Source organism: Elgaria multicarinata, chromosome 17 (genome assembly GCF_023053635.1).
Source record: "Elgaria multicarinata webbii isolate HBS135686 ecotype San Diego chromosome 17, rElgMul1.1.pri, whole genome shotgun sequence".
Taxonomy (NCBI): domain Eukaryota; kingdom Metazoa; phylum Chordata; class Lepidosauria; order Squamata; family Anguidae; genus Elgaria; species Elgaria multicarinata.
Window position 1 is genome coordinate 11,277,627 of NC_086187.1, and position 15,039 is coordinate 11,292,665.

At 43.3% G+C, this 15,039-nt stretch overlaps 1 protein-coding gene across 1 annotated transcript; it reads left to right on the plus strand.

Moving 5' to 3' along the window:
- The first annotated feature begins 1,066 nt into the window (after positions 1 to 1,066).
- C17H16orf89 (chromosome 17 C16orf89 homolog) lies at positions 1,067 to 14,760 on the plus strand. The gene is made up of 8 exons (XM_063143459.1): positions 1,067 to 1,235; positions 6,915 to 7,064; positions 7,961 to 8,108; positions 10,449 to 10,566; positions 11,749 to 11,884; positions 12,017 to 12,121; positions 13,352 to 13,435; positions 14,690 to 14,760. The coding sequence occupies exons 1-8, from the start codon at positions 1,067 to 1,069 to the stop codon at positions 14,758 to 14,760; spliced, it is 981 nt and encodes a 326-aa protein (XP_062999529.1).
- The last annotated feature ends 279 nt before the right edge of the window (positions 14,761 to 15,039 follow it).

Consider the following 15,039-nt stretch of genomic DNA (forward strand, 5'->3'; position numbering starts at 1 on the left):
ACAAATGACACCTGCTGAAATTCCCTTTTCTATGCAACTGTTAAAGATACAGGAGCCCTGTCCTCCTTTTCATAGGGTCATCCTAGTGTTGTAAAGTGTGGTTTGGAGCTAATCATGGTTAGAGTAAATGCACAGACATAATATTCACAACGGTTATCACCAAAAATGTTATGGAATTTCAAGAGTTTACATGCAAAAGAAGAGAATCAAGGTGAGATAAAGTCTCCCAACCATGATTAGGAGCTGGGACTTTGATAAATCCGCAACAGGCATAATACAAACCCAGTTTAACGTTGTTGGCTGACATAACCACCATTTTCTTTTCTCTACACACCCAATGATACACAACACATAGCTGTTTCTACAAACAACAGGGCTCACTTTGGCTTCTTAATTGTGGGTAACTAAAAATCCCAATTGTTCACACTTCTACCTAAGCAGCAACTCCCAATGATATGTTTCTCACTGGCCCGCATCTCTTGACCAGTCACTAATCCATGATCCATTTCAAGCAATCCTTACCCATTTTGCATGATAATTCTATGAGCAAACCAAGTTATACATAATATGACTTTGGGAATCTGTTGCTCTACAGATGTTTTGGACTACAATGGCCAGCATTCTGACTATCGGCTGTCCTGCCGGAGGCTGATAGAACCTGAAGTCCAAAATATCTGGAGGGCACCAGGTTGAGGAAAAACTACCCTACAGCAACAAAGTTACTTTAGGTCTGTAAAAAGAGAGAAAGAAAGTTCTGCTTATTTTTCAGTTTTTCCCAAAATGTCCATTCCCACCCCACCCAAATTAATCTGGTGGAAAATGTTTGGGTTTCTTTTCCCCCCAAGGTATGTGTGAAAAGGATTCATTGGAAGAACAGTCCGTGGATATCCAGGCACAATGCAAACATATCTTGAAGTGTGTTAGCTGTGCCCTCGAAAGGTATTTGCAGAAATAGCATCCTGCTTTCAAACTGTGGAGCAGAAAGGATCCTCTGACACTCAGCCCAGCAGCTGCTAAGAAGCAACTGGTCCCCGTCAGCTTCTCACAAACCTCAAGCAAAGCAAAGATGCTGTTCCAGCTGTTCATTGGCCTCCTGTATCTGGATGTGTCCAGTTGTAATAAGGTGGACAGGAGGAATCTCATCCTGTCTGCACTGGAGAAAGCAACGTCATTCCTGGAGGACCAATATGATCAGATCAATACAGATGTAGTGCTAGGATTTTGTGTTCTACAAGGTACGCATTGCCAGGTACTCAGAGCCTGTCTATACACACTATATACTCCATCGGGGCTGCACGGTTGCGGCCTGTATTTTATATGTTGCAGCCACCAACTCACAGCCATCTTATTCCCCGCAAAGTGTGTTTCAGGATCGCTGGCAAATTCGTCCTCAATCCTGTTTTACAAGTTCCTTCCCCTCTCGTTTTACTTCCTGTCTTAAAGCCCAGCCTTCCCCCAATCTGGTGCCCATACTTGCTGGGGATGGTGTGAGTTGTAGTCCAACTCCAACCAGGGCAGGAATCTACACTACTGCTTTCTAATATTATTGAAGTGCACTGACAACTATTGGGGCCCGTGACACATTCCATATCCTGTTTTCAAGCCCCGTTCAACGTGTTATATCCTGCTTGGTGTAGAATTGGCCCAATTTGGGAAAGGTGGCCGCAGTTTTTCAAACGTATTTCGTGCGAGGTCTGCCCTTCCGTCTGAGCATCAAAAACCAGACAGCTGTTTTGTGAATGTGTTTCCAGACAGGATTTTTCCATGCTGGAACACGGAGGAGGAGGAGGAGAAGGAGGAGGAGGAATGTGAATCTTGATTAGTTTTCTCCATTCAAAGTCTTAGCCTAGCCAAAGTTAAGCACGTGGAAGTCCCATTGATTTCTATGCCCACAACCAAGCATAATGTTCTTCCATTAAAATCAATGGGGTTTTAAGTGGTTAATCTTTGCTGGATCATGGCTATGCAACCACAAGCTATTTTCAGTTTGCCTTTCTCCCACCCCCTCTGGCCCTACTCAGAACAAATACTTGCCTACACTACAACAAGCTTTTAACTATATTGTATTAAATTAACCCATTATAGCAAAGGGGGTCCTCTCCTTCTGAGACCCACTTCTCTCTTTTTCTCCCACCCACCCCACACTTTTCTCTCCCACTCCCCACACTTTCCCTGTTCCTCTCTGCTCAGCGAGATGATGAAGCAGGGACAGACCACTTTTGCTTGCCACAACCCTGACCTGATCACTAGCAAAGAGCTTTTTCAGAAAAGGCCAACTAAAATTTATTTAAAAATTTAAAACCATAAAAAAAATATAAAACAACAATGATCTAGGGGGCTGGAACAATTTCCCCTTTGAAGGCTCCAGCGCCTTGACATGATAGAGGTAGATAAAATGATGCATGGTGTGGAGAATGTGAATAGGGAGACATTTTTCTTCTGCTTTCATAAAGCTAGAACCCAAGGGGTTATCCCATGAAGCTGAACGGTTGGAGATTCAGGATAGATGACTTCTTCACATAGCTTAACTATAGAATTCACTCCCACAAGATGCAGTCTTGGCACCAGAAAAATGCACACATAAAGGAAAAAGTGCACAAAGAGGTACACATTTTCATATAGATTTTAAAAATGTATTTCAAGCTCCTGCAGAAATGGAACTGCATGAGCTTGACCTTATGAACACAACAATCTCAGCAAGATGAAGTGAATGTTGCTCCTTGTACCTGGAACAGCTTGACACAGAGTATCCATCACTGCTGTGGGCGTATTGGCTGGCCTTTAATGGAATGATAAAATGGTGATGCTGGGTTGATATGGAGCCAATCTAAACCACGGGGTTTTTCCTCTTCCATTATTGAATTGCCTGTGGCACACGGTGCTTTCCCTGTTTGGTTTCTACAGCGTTTTCCATGGTGTTTTGTAACAGAATTTCCTCAACTATTGTTATAACCATTTTTCTTCTCCTTCAGATTCACTTGTGGTGTTCATGCGCATATGTGCACTCAGCTTGCCCTGCCATTGCCTGTTCTGAGGAATGCCCAAAACTTTCAGAATTAGAGGCCCTTTCTACACCTAAGGATTAACCCAGGCAAATGGAGGGGTCGTCCCTGCCTGCTCCTGGGATCCCCTGTGTGTCATTTGGATGCACAGGGATGATCCCAGGAGAGGACAATCCTGGGGGAAAAGGCAGGTGTAGAAACAGCCAGAGATAGACAATTATTTTGGAGGGTTGGGAATATCTGTTCTGTGTTAGTGTTGGGCTCTGCAGGGCAGTGAAGGCTGCTCTCAGCCATTTTTTAACTAGTTTTGCGGTGGTCCACAGAGTTTTATGCATTTTTAAAAATTGCTATAAGAAACTTTCTGCACAACCTCATTGGAGCAAAGAGAAGAAGAAAAAATAGCTTGTCACTTCATAATTCCTGAGATCATAATTATGTGAATTTCCCCATTGTCTAGCATGCAAACAGAGTCCAGGAAGCAGAATTCAAGTTAATATGGTTTGTGCGTACATATTATGCTCTGGCTTGGGTTGAGTCTAAATATTTTTTCTAATAATTTGTCATACAAAAAAACATTTCCCCATCCTTGCAATCCTGGTGTTTCTGTGCACGTGTGCAGAGACATAGCCCATGAAGGGAGAGTAGAATATTTGGTTGTTTTTTTCTGTACTATGTGATTTCTGGAGAGGTGATGAAGGAAGCATTTTTACCATGTTGTTCCTTGGATTTTCCCATCCACCTATTTTTAAGGTTAGTAGTAGTAGTATTGCATCCAGTTCTGGGCTCCACAATTCAAGAAGGACGCAGACGAGCTGGAGGGGGTTCAGAGGAGGGCAACCAGGATGATCAGGGGTCTGGAAACAAAGCCCTATGAAGAGAGACTGAAAGAACTGGGCATGTTTAGCCTGGAGAAGAGAAGATTGAGGGGAGACATGAGAGCACTCTTCAAGGACTTGAATGGATGTCACACAGAGGAGGGCCAGGATCTCTTCTCGATCCTCCCAGGGTACAGGACACGGAATAATAGGCTCAAGTTGCAGGAAGCCAGATCCTGGCTCGACATCAGGAAAAACTTCCTGACTGTTAGAGCAGTACGACAATGGAACCTTTTACCTAGGGAGGTGGTGGGCTCTCCCATCTGTCAGGTATGGTTTATTATTTTATTGATTGATTTATTGCATTTTTACATTGTCCAGTAGCCGAAGCTCCTTTATGTATTGCATTTTTATACCGCCCAAAGCAGAAGCTTTGAGGTGAATTCCCACACTGAGCAGGGGGTTGGACTCGATGGCCTTATAGGCCCCTTCCAACTCAACTATTCTATGATTCCATGGTTGCACGCGTAGTATATTGCCATGATTAAAATGAACTGTGGTCCTGTGAATCTCTACAGGAACATTTAGTTACTGCACAGTGGTATGATTGCTTAGAGCAAGACATGGCTCCCAGTATGGAAATGATGAGCGATGGGGGTGGTAGTACTGATTCATATTTCAATATATGGGGTTATATCACTGCGCGTTTCTTTTGAGTTGCTATAGATGAAAATGAATTATGCGGTAACCAATTTGTGAGGAGTCTCTTGGAGGCATCAAGAAATTCTTGATCTCCTTGATATCCGAGGGAAGTAACAAATCCAGGAACAACTCAGTCGGAGTCACTGCAATATAGACTCCTTCGAGCTTGTGGCTCACGAAATGCTTAGCCATGATCACAACCATTCAGCACCTGAACGCTGCTCCAAAACAGTGCATGAAACTGGAGAGTGCCAAACCACAACGCAAAGTCTGGGAACGACACAGTCACCTGCCTCTGCTTTGCACAGGTACACAGTATTCTTTGAGCAGATAGCACAATGGTACCTACTGATGCACAAACCCCTCGTGGGTTATGAACTTGCAACGGAACATGTTGCTGTGGGATCCAAAGATCTATTTGCTGATGACCTTCATAAAATTAATGTTGCGGAATACATTGGTGGAGAAGAGTTTGTGGCATGTAACTCTCTCTCTGTGTGTGTGAATCTACACTTCTGCTTATATCGATTTTTTGAGCCTTTGTAACGTAACTTGTATCGCTACCTTGTATACCGTTGCTCAGTAGCGTTACTTAACTTTTCTTGTAACGTTGTTGCGGAGCGCACTGTTCGTTGCCCCGTTGTCTGTGTTGTTTCTTCTTCTCATTTCTATGATCCTTGCAATTCCCAGACTGTCCTTTCTCTGCGCCTCCCACTTCCTTGTTTTTGTATTTTCCGCCGCCTTTCTAGCTAACATTCCTTTAGAATGTTAATGCTCTTAATTTCAAATCTTTGTGGCGGGAGTTCTTCAGAGAGAGTGGTTTGTGGATTGTCGGAGTTGTCTGTCTCACGAGGGATGCCTGGTGAACGGAACATGTTAAATCTTTCTCATTTTTAAAACATTATTTCCGTGGCATTACATGCAACCTACCTCGAGTAAAAACTTTTTTTTAAAAAAAATAATTTTATTAAAGGATGCGCATATGCGCATTTCTAATTTAATTTATTTTAAAAAAATATTAAATTAAGGATGCGCATATGCACATCCTTTAATAATAATAAAAATCATGTAAAAAATCATTAAAAAATCAACAGATGACCCAATCTGACTCAAATTTGGTATGCTGAAAGCCCTCCTTAATATCTATTACTGTGCCAATTTTGGTGTCTTTATCTTTAAAACTTGCGCAGATGTAAGCATTTGTTTAATTTGAAGTTTAGAAATATATCATCCTGCACCCCCAGTGGCCGCTCGGAGAACAACAAAAGATTCGCTCTTAAACGGGTACTAAAATATTACACTTCTTTTGGCTAAGAAGCACAATTAAAACAGGATGCATGGGAATACTTCACAGCACTAAGGTGGATTCCTACACTGAGCAGGGGGTTGGACTCAATGGCCTTATAGGCCCCTTCAAACTCTACTATTCTATGATTCTATCTATCCTGAATCTCCCAATAAAACTTCCGTGAGTGGCCAATCGTTAGCATCCAATAAATCGTGGGTTCAGAGAAACACTTACTCAAGCCAACATTGGCTATTCAACACATTCTCTGGAAAGTATCCGGAATTGTTCCTATTATCCAACAGACTCCTCCATTTCTTCCAACTGGAACACTCCTTTTTTTTTTTACCTCTAGGAGGCCTTTCAAGGTTGCTTTTGCGATGGCTGAGGGGGCAGGGGAGTGAACAAGAGGAGGGATAAGACATCAGAATCTCTCTAAGAACATCAGAAGAGCCCTGCTGGATCAGACCAAGGGTCCATCTAGTCCAGCACTCTGTTCACACAGTGGCCAACCAGCTGTCGACCAGGGACCAACAAAGCAGGACATGGTGCAACAGCACCCTCCCACCCATGTTCCCCAGCAACTGGTGCACACAAGCTTACTGCCTCAAATACTGGAGATAGCACACAACCATCAGGCCTAGTAGCCATTGATAGCTTTCTCCTCCAGGAATTCATCCCACACCCTTTTAAAGCCATCCAAATTGGTGGCGATCACTAAATCTTGTAGAAGTGAATCCCATAATTTAACTATGCACTGTGTGAAGAAGTACTTCCCTCCCTTAGCCACAGGAGTGTCTATTGCATCGGGAGGAAGGATCCAAAAAACCATACGTTGCTGAGATGCTCCCTCATGGACCATTGGATTGCTCCCCCTTATATTCTATGATGTTGGATCAGCACTCCAATACCTGCAACATCTGTCCCTCCAGATGTTTTGGCCTCCAACTCCCATCATCCCTGTCTAGTAATGATGGGGTTGAAGGCCAAAACGTTGCCCCTTGCCCCAAACGTCATGGTTTCTGCATGTTGTGGTTGCATCGTGAAGAACTTTATCTCTCTACTCTCCCCTTGATGCTAAACAAGTCCTTTCCCTCTGCAAATATCCAGTTTATTTGAGTGGCACATTGGAGAAATGGGATGCAGAGCCTGGAATAAAGACAGAGCGAGAACGAGTGGAACGCCTGGAGGAGAAAGTGTTCACTTTGATCAAGAAAGCAAAGCATTCTCTGGCACAGCACACTCCAGGTCCATACAGAGGTAGGACAGAAACGTCATTTCAGTGGTAGGGATGTGGTTCAGGAAGAGTTCAGGGAGACAACGGTCTTAAAATATCTATAATCTCTGGTTAAGGCTTCACCATGTTTATCATAAAGCTGATAATCAGTGTTGGAAATGTAGAAGGTCTACTGTAAACATGGCCCACGTTTTCTGGTTTTGTCCTCGGATCAAGGATGAAGGTAACAGATGAAATTGAAATCAAATCAGAGATGGAAGCCAACAAGATAATAGATTCATAGATGTATCAGTGTAGCAAGGATCAAGAGAATGTGCAAACTTTTGTGTTATCAGGAATCCCGGGGCTGTCTGTATGCAATGAAAACTCCGAGATGGCTGCATGGTGGCAATGCGTAAATTATATGAAACAGCAGCCATACATGTGTAAACTCTGAGTGTGTAAGCAGAGGCGGTGACTAATAATATTTTTAAAAAACACTGACATACAATGTATGAAGTCTAAAGCCGTGGCAAATTAATCTGAAATGGCTAAGCAACCTCTGGGCTCATCTACACCAGGCAGGATATTCCACGATGAAAGCGGTATATAAAAGGCAGGAGCCACACTACTGCTTTATAGTGATATTGAAGTGCACTGCAGGATCTACACTACTTCTTTGTAGTGGTACTGAAGTGCACCGACACCTGTTGGGGCCCATAATACATCTACACCAAGCAGGATATAACACTATGAAAGTGGCATGAAAGCAGTATATGGTCTGTGTCAATGGGCCCCAACAGGTTTCAGTGCACTTCAGTACCACTATAAAGCAGTCGTGTGGCTCCTGCCTTTTATATCCTGCTTTCATACCACTTTCATAGTGGAATATCTGCTTGGTGTAGATGAGCCCTCTGTCTCTTTCCTCATTTGTTTAAAGGAATTGGGCCACTTTTAAGCTCAGGGTTTTGGAAGGTTCCTCATCGATGGAGTCAGATCAACACTTCTCTGGCTTTCTCCCAAACAAATGGCTCATGTCTGAGCTGGAAAACGAGTGATGATTGCATCTCGCAGCTGCTAGGAACAAGGTGGGAATTTGGTTTTTCTCTCCCTCATCCCTGCGGTGCATCCAGGTGAAAGGCCCCCAATGCTGCTAAATTGCTGTAAGATCAAGGTGGAACTTCCAGTGATGGTCCCTGCTCCTAGTGCTCTTTGGGCTTGTGCATCCCGCTGTGGCCATTTCTACACCTGCCTTTTCCCCCGGGATCGTCCCTGTGCTCCCAGGGGATCCTGGGAGCAGGCAGGGATGATCCCTCCATTTCCCTCGGATGATCCTTAGGTGTAGAAAGGGCCCCTGTTTCATCATGGTACCTGTCGTGTTTCTCAGAACTTGATGGGAGGCAAATGACGAGGCTTGCTAAGCAATCTACAAAGTTTTTATTAAGCAACAAACGTCTCTTCTACCTGAAGAGAGTCTAACCTCTTGGAAACTCTATGCAAACTAAGCAAGACAATTGTCTGCTCAAGAAGAATAAGAAACTACTTGCTAAACGCCCGTAACTTCAGGGAGCTTGGTTCGGAAACAGGTTCTGGCGTAATCGAGCTGACTTTCTCATGCCTTCCTTCCGCACTTTGCGTTTGAGCTTCTGGCAGACCCTAACGTCAGCTAGCTTGTTGGGACTCTCACCTCCAGAACAAACCTCACTTCCCACCGAGTGTGTAGGATTTGGCCTTGAGGAAGTAAGCTCTGAAGAGGGCTGACTCCCAGCTGGGGAATCGCCCGTAAGAGCTTCCTCCACCACTGGTACAGGCTGGCTGGTGCCTGGCGCTGTGTCTTCTAGTTCTGAATATGATTCTGATTGATTACCTGAAACATCTTTTCCCAAAACAGGGGCAGTAGGGTTACACATGACAGTACCCACACACCCCTCCTCCTGACATGTGGAAGCCAATGCTTCTAAGCAATGTTTTTGGCACTCACATTGGTGTGTGTGTGTTTAAATTTTAACAAAAGGGTGCCTGCAGCACATGGTAAGTAGACTGCAGCCATACTACCATGTAAACATAGTTACTATGAAGCAGGAAATCCTACTTTTTCTAGTCCGATTCACAAGCCAGCTAGGAAACTCCTCAGTTCGCTTTTTCTAATCAGATTCAAAGCCGTTGCTTGATTTTTGTGGCCACTTTTACAAGCAGCCTTTGAGCTTTAATCCATGAGGGAAGTGGTAAAAAGGAAATTGAAAGGGGGTTTCCAGAAGGTTAAATCCCTTCGGAAATGCTTGGAGGTTACTCAAAACTACAATAATAAAAGAATGTATACCGCAGGAAACGCCAAGGCCAAAAGGTCAGTGGCATGGTTAACAAGCAGTGTGAAGGAAGCTATTAGAGAGAAGACGACTTTGTTCAGAAAATGGATGTCTTGCCCAAGTGAGGAAAATGAAAGGGAGCACAAGCTTGCACAAAGGCTATGCAAACATACAATGAGAGTTAAATAATAATAATAATAATAATAATAATAATAATTTTGAGAAGCATATTGATAACAGCATCAAGGCCAACAATAAAGAATTCTTTTATAATATCAGAAGCAGGAAACAAGCTATGGAGGCAGTTAGACCATAGGATGACAACAGAGTTAAAGGAGAACTAGAGGAGATTGCAGAGAAGCTGAGTGAATTCTTTTCATCTGTCTTCATTGCAGAAGATGTAGGACAAATACCTACATCTTCTGCAATGAAGATGTAGGTATTCTACATCTGATGTTTCCAGGAAGGGAGTCTGAGGATCAGAGGCCAAAATTGGTGATCAAAGATGAAGTTCTCGACCTTATTGACAAACTGCAATTTTGTGATAAAGGTGTTTTATGCTTGAGATTGCCTTGTGGCACGGAGTTCTGTAGTCTCAAAATATTTGAAGGGGAAAGCAGTGGAAAACCTAAGTTGCCTTCAGAGCCATTTTTCTTGGAAGAAAAGTGGGGTACAAATCAAATAAATTAATAAACCTACATGGCTTCATCACATTTGATGGTGATAGCAACTGGGATACCATAGTGAAGGGTGGTCCTTCCATAATTGGTGGTGGAGATAGGATACCCTAGAGAAGGATAGTTCCACCGCACAAGCTAATTCCTCTTTTTAACCATAAAAAATTGTACAATATGTGAAGGTGTGCCAGGTGCAGAGTTGTAGTCCAATTGACTCACTGTAATACAATGCTCATACACTAACATGCAATAAAATGTTCCTGTATGCAATGAGTAATAACAGCTCTGGCCATGGATACACGACAGATTTATAATGGCTTTATACCACCAATGCCCAATGCATCATCAACCCTTTGCAGGCGATGTAACACAAAAGCATAGATTTTCTGTAATGTAGCAGTTATTCCCGGCTTTTGCAATTTTCTGATATCCTGCTTTTCCACAGGAAGGATGGTGGTGCGTCTTGCTTTGTACCAGATAACTGCAGAACCCTTATGATGAAAACCCATTGCTCCGATTATAATCTCTCCCATCAACTTTTCTACTTCCTGATCGCAGAGATGGTAAGAAGTTAGCCGTCCCCATTTACCCCTGTGAAAAGATGGAAGGTAAGTGAACAGTGAAATAGCTGGAAGAATGCAAATGAAGGAAATAGGTTGAACTCCATTACATGTCAGGCATTTATTCCAGCTGAAGATGTTGGTATGCTTTAAGGTGGATTCCTGCATTGAACAGAGGGTTGGACTTGATGGCCTTATATGGCTACTATTCTATGTATTCCAGCTCTCTGGGCAGGACTCCTGCAGGTTTAACTGTTGTGATGAGGGGGGAATTTCACCAGGTGCTGCATGCATCCAAATGGCACCTGCTGAAATTCCCTTTTCTATACAACTGTTAAAGATTCAGGAGCCCGGTCCTCCTTTCCACATGGTCACCCTAAATATATTATTATTATTATTATTATTATTATTATTATTATTATTATTATTATTTTCTTACCCTCTTCTCCATTTTGATCGAGACGGGGAAGAACAATAAATTGTAAAATACATAAAACTAATTTAAAACATAATATACATTGTTAAAACATCCTTAAAAAACATTCTAAAAACATCTTAAAATTCCACTGGATAGGCCTGCCGGAAGAGATCTGTCTTTATAGCTTTCTTGAATGTTAGTAGACTGTTAAGTTGACGAGTCTCCTCCAGCAGGCCATTCCACAGTCTGGGAGCAGCAGAAGAGAAGGTCCTCTGGGTAACAGTTGTTAATCTAGTTTTGGCTGGCTGAAGGAAGTTCTTCCCAGAGGACCTGAGTCTGTGGGGTGGATTGTATAGGAGAAGGCGATCCCACAGGTAGCCTGGACCCAAACCATTTAGGGCTTTTAAAGATGATGACCAACACTTTATACTTTGCTTGGAAATTAAAATGCTTAGGTGTAACCTTCCCCCACCTTCCCATATGACTTTAAGCTTTATTGATGCTATACCTTAATTAACAGTTCATGTAGCCACTGCCGCCTCTCTCTTTCTCTCCTCCCTATGAAGGAGGCAGTTACATGAGAGGAGGGAATGCTTTTTGCAAACATGCTCTCTCCCCCTGTTTTACAAGAGACCTACTAGATGATCTGTGGAGATGCTGTCAGGCAGGGACCTCCAAATGACTGCCCTTCCAAAATGAAACTGTCCCATATGAAGGGCAGCTGTTTTCTTTTTTCCCCCTCCACACACCTGTCCTTCCATATCCAGAAAGGATGCTTGGATCGTCTGTTCCTCGATGCTCAGTATTATAAGGACATTTTCTGTAATTTGATGATGCAAATCAACGTCGACGCTGAAAATCAAGCTCTCCTAAACTTCGATAGAGACCTCTTCACCGAAAACAGTACGTGATCTCTTCTCAAACGTGCAAGAATTCCAGTCCCTTCTTCACCCTGAAAGCAGCTGTTTTCTTTAGATTTGTTCCCTCCAAGGTTTGCTAGCAACATCACGGATGTGTTTGCATTCCCCTCTGCAGTTTTTTTTTGCGGCCTGTCTGGGTTCTCCGATTTCTACAAGTCTCGTTGGCTGGATCTCATTCTCAGCTGGCAGAAGCCAGAAAAAGGATGCTTCTGGATGTATGGTGAGTGGAAGTCCAGTGGGTACCACTGTCGACACATTCAATGTAGAAGAACCAGAATGCTGTGCTAATGTATGGGCAGTGATATTTTATATGGGGCGTGTTATTAAGTTCTGTTTCATTTATAGCAAACTTATGTGCCAAGTTTGATAGCTATATGTAGCCAAAAAGGGGGTACTGAGAAATAAGAGAGATGTATCAGTGCGCTCAAGGCTTGGACGGGGTGAAGAAAAAAACCCTGAAATGTTGTTAGGGTTGGAGTACTGCAATGTGCTCTGTGTGGGGCTGCCCTTAAGGCTGCTCCAGAAGCACCCATAGACTTCAGGAATCCCTTATCTAGTATTTTTTAGGTCCAGACCTTGAGAGGGCTGCATTGGAGAGAGAATCCCAGAGGTACAGTTAGGTAATTGTCATGTCTCGCCCTGCTCCCCTTGGGTTGGGGGAAGGTGTTTCAGGTGATCCATCAGAATCAGACTCTGAAGTAGAGGAGACGGAGCCAGAAAACATGCTAGATTTTACCAGTGGAGGAGACAGCTCTCCCGGGCTCTTCACTAGCTGGGAATGAATCTTCTCCAGAGCTTATCTCCTCATGTGTAAACGACACACAGTCAGTGAGAAGCCAGTATTCTTCCGAATGGAAGGCAGAGAGAGGTTAGCCGATCCTAGAGTATGCCGCAGACTAAAATGGGCAGAGCTAAAGGAAGGTGAAAGAAAGTCTGCCCAGCTGGCATCTCGTCAGCAGCTGCATCACAACCAGTTTCTCTGAAGATAGCACATTTTGGGAAAGGGCTTTCCATTCTTCTTGAAAAGACAAGCTGTCGTGTTTCTCTTGACCTCCCGCCTCCTTGGGAGACCATAACGAGGTCTGCAAAGTAATCCACAAAGCTTTATTCAAGCAATAAACATCCCTTCCCACCTGAAGGGAGTCTAATCTCTAGGAAATGCTTTTCACCCAATATTTGTTGCGCATTACCGCCATGTGACTTCAGCACTGTGATTTTTTTCTGTGCTCGCTCCTGCCATGTAACACTTTTGTTGCTGCAGGTTTTGGGGAAAATCAGTAGCAAAAGCAGCACTGTAGAGATGCCCCCCTATACTCAACCTGGGAGGCAGCCCCATTGGGCTCAATGGGACTTGCTTCAGAGTAATCATGTTCAGGATTGCAATGTGCACCTTGGAAGCTGGTGATTAAAGGAGGACCCTCATGCTAAAGCACTTATTCTGTCTTTGAAGGAAATGAAACTTCCTCTGAGAAGGTATGGGAAGAGCCTACCAGAAGATCCCAAAGAGTTAAGAGAGGAGAGAAAATTCTTGAAGGTAAAGCTATTAGTAGCTTGTGTGCTTCTGTGTGTGTAAGACCACTGTTGCTAAGAAAGTTATGTTTTTCCTAATATACTGATCTGAAGCTTTAAACTGGATCCACTTATTCGGGCCATTTTTTTAATGTATTGTCAATATTTTGAGAATGTGGTTCATAATGAACCCTATTAGGGACAGCAGTTGTCCACATTTTTGACCATGCTCATGATATCTTATGAGGAACAAGAATTCCAATAGACAACAAAATTACCCTGTTCAGATGACTTGCTAAGCCACAGTGGTTAAATATTTTTGAGCTAAATGTTATGGCTCATGTCATGTGAACCATTCCTAACTATGGTGGCTAAATAATCATGGTTTAAACATGCTCACTAACCATTTGCTCCGAAGGGATTAGTGGCCGAACCATAGCTTAGCATGCCGTCTGAACATTCATTTGACAATGAATGGCAAATTGCAGATGATAGTTACCGGCCTTGAAAGATTGATGGCAAAGCTTTTAGATGTCTACTTAGAAGTAATTCCTGTTGAGTTCAACAGGGCTTACTCCCAAGTCAGTAAATATAGAAGAGCAGCACAACAGTGCAATCCTATGTAATATGACCCGATGGAAAGGAGGACAGGGATCCTTGTATCTTTAACAGTTGTGTACAAAAGGGAATTTCAGCAGGTGTCATTTGTATGCATGCAGCACCTGGTGAAATTATCCATCTTTATCACAACCGTTAAAGAGTACCCTGTCCTCTTGACCAGATACACAACTGTTAAAGATACAGGAGCCATGTCCTCCTTTCCATATGGCCACCCTAAGCGACATCTCCTGGACCTCCTTCGAAACCCTCTTCAAACTCCACCTTTTCCCATGAAGGCCACTTCCCAGAACCTACTTCAGCCTTCCACAACCTGGTTCCTTCCAGATGTTTTGGATCACACCTCCCCTCACTCCTTTCCATTGGCCATATTGGCTGGGACTGATGGCCGTTGAAGCTCTGAACATCTGGAGGGCACCAGGCTGGTAAAACTACTGTAATTAAGTTTAAGTGGCAGTGATTGGAATCAACAACTGTCCTTCCTTTGTTGACCTGTCCCTCCACTTCTTTCTCTTTCCATCATTGCTTCCCAGGTGATGATGGATTTCACATTGTATTTTCCTCCGGGCAGAAACCTGCCCTCTCTAAAGCACTATGCAGATTAATGACACCCTAGACTCCCATTGCCCCTTTGATACCCAAATGGTTGTTTTCGTTGCAGACGGATGTTCTTCTCATAACACTGCTGTGGCTGTAGCAGCTGTTGGAGGATTCCTCTACTATGGCTTCTGATGCCTTGTCCATCTCTGACAGTTGTCCCAAAGGATCACAGATAAATGCTCTAGAATCGTCAGATGTTTGACTCACTAATACTAGTCTCTGCTTTGGATTGAAACAGCTTTTTCAAAAATCAAAATCTCTCTCTCTCTCTCTCTTTCTCTTTCTCTCTCTCTCCCACTATTGGATTGCAGCCTGAACTAAGATGGATTGTAACAGCAGCACTATCACCATAATAGCACGTCCCCAGTTTTTTACTTGGGCTAAAGCCCTGGGTCTGAAAAGTAGAAGGCT

Coding starts and splice junctions, on each gene's coding strand:
- C17H16orf89 (XM_063143459.1), top strand. CDS start 1,067: ATGCTGTTCCAGCTGTTCATTGGCCTCCTGTATCTGGATGTGTCCAGT. Junction 7,065..7,960: donor CACTCCAGGTCCATACAGAG/GTAGGACAGAAA, acceptor ATTTGTTTAAAG/GAATTGGGCCACTTTTAAGC. Junction 11,885..12,016: donor AGACCTCTTCACCGAAAACA/GTACGTGATCTC, acceptor TCCCCTCTGCAG/TTTTTTTTTGCGGCCTGTCT.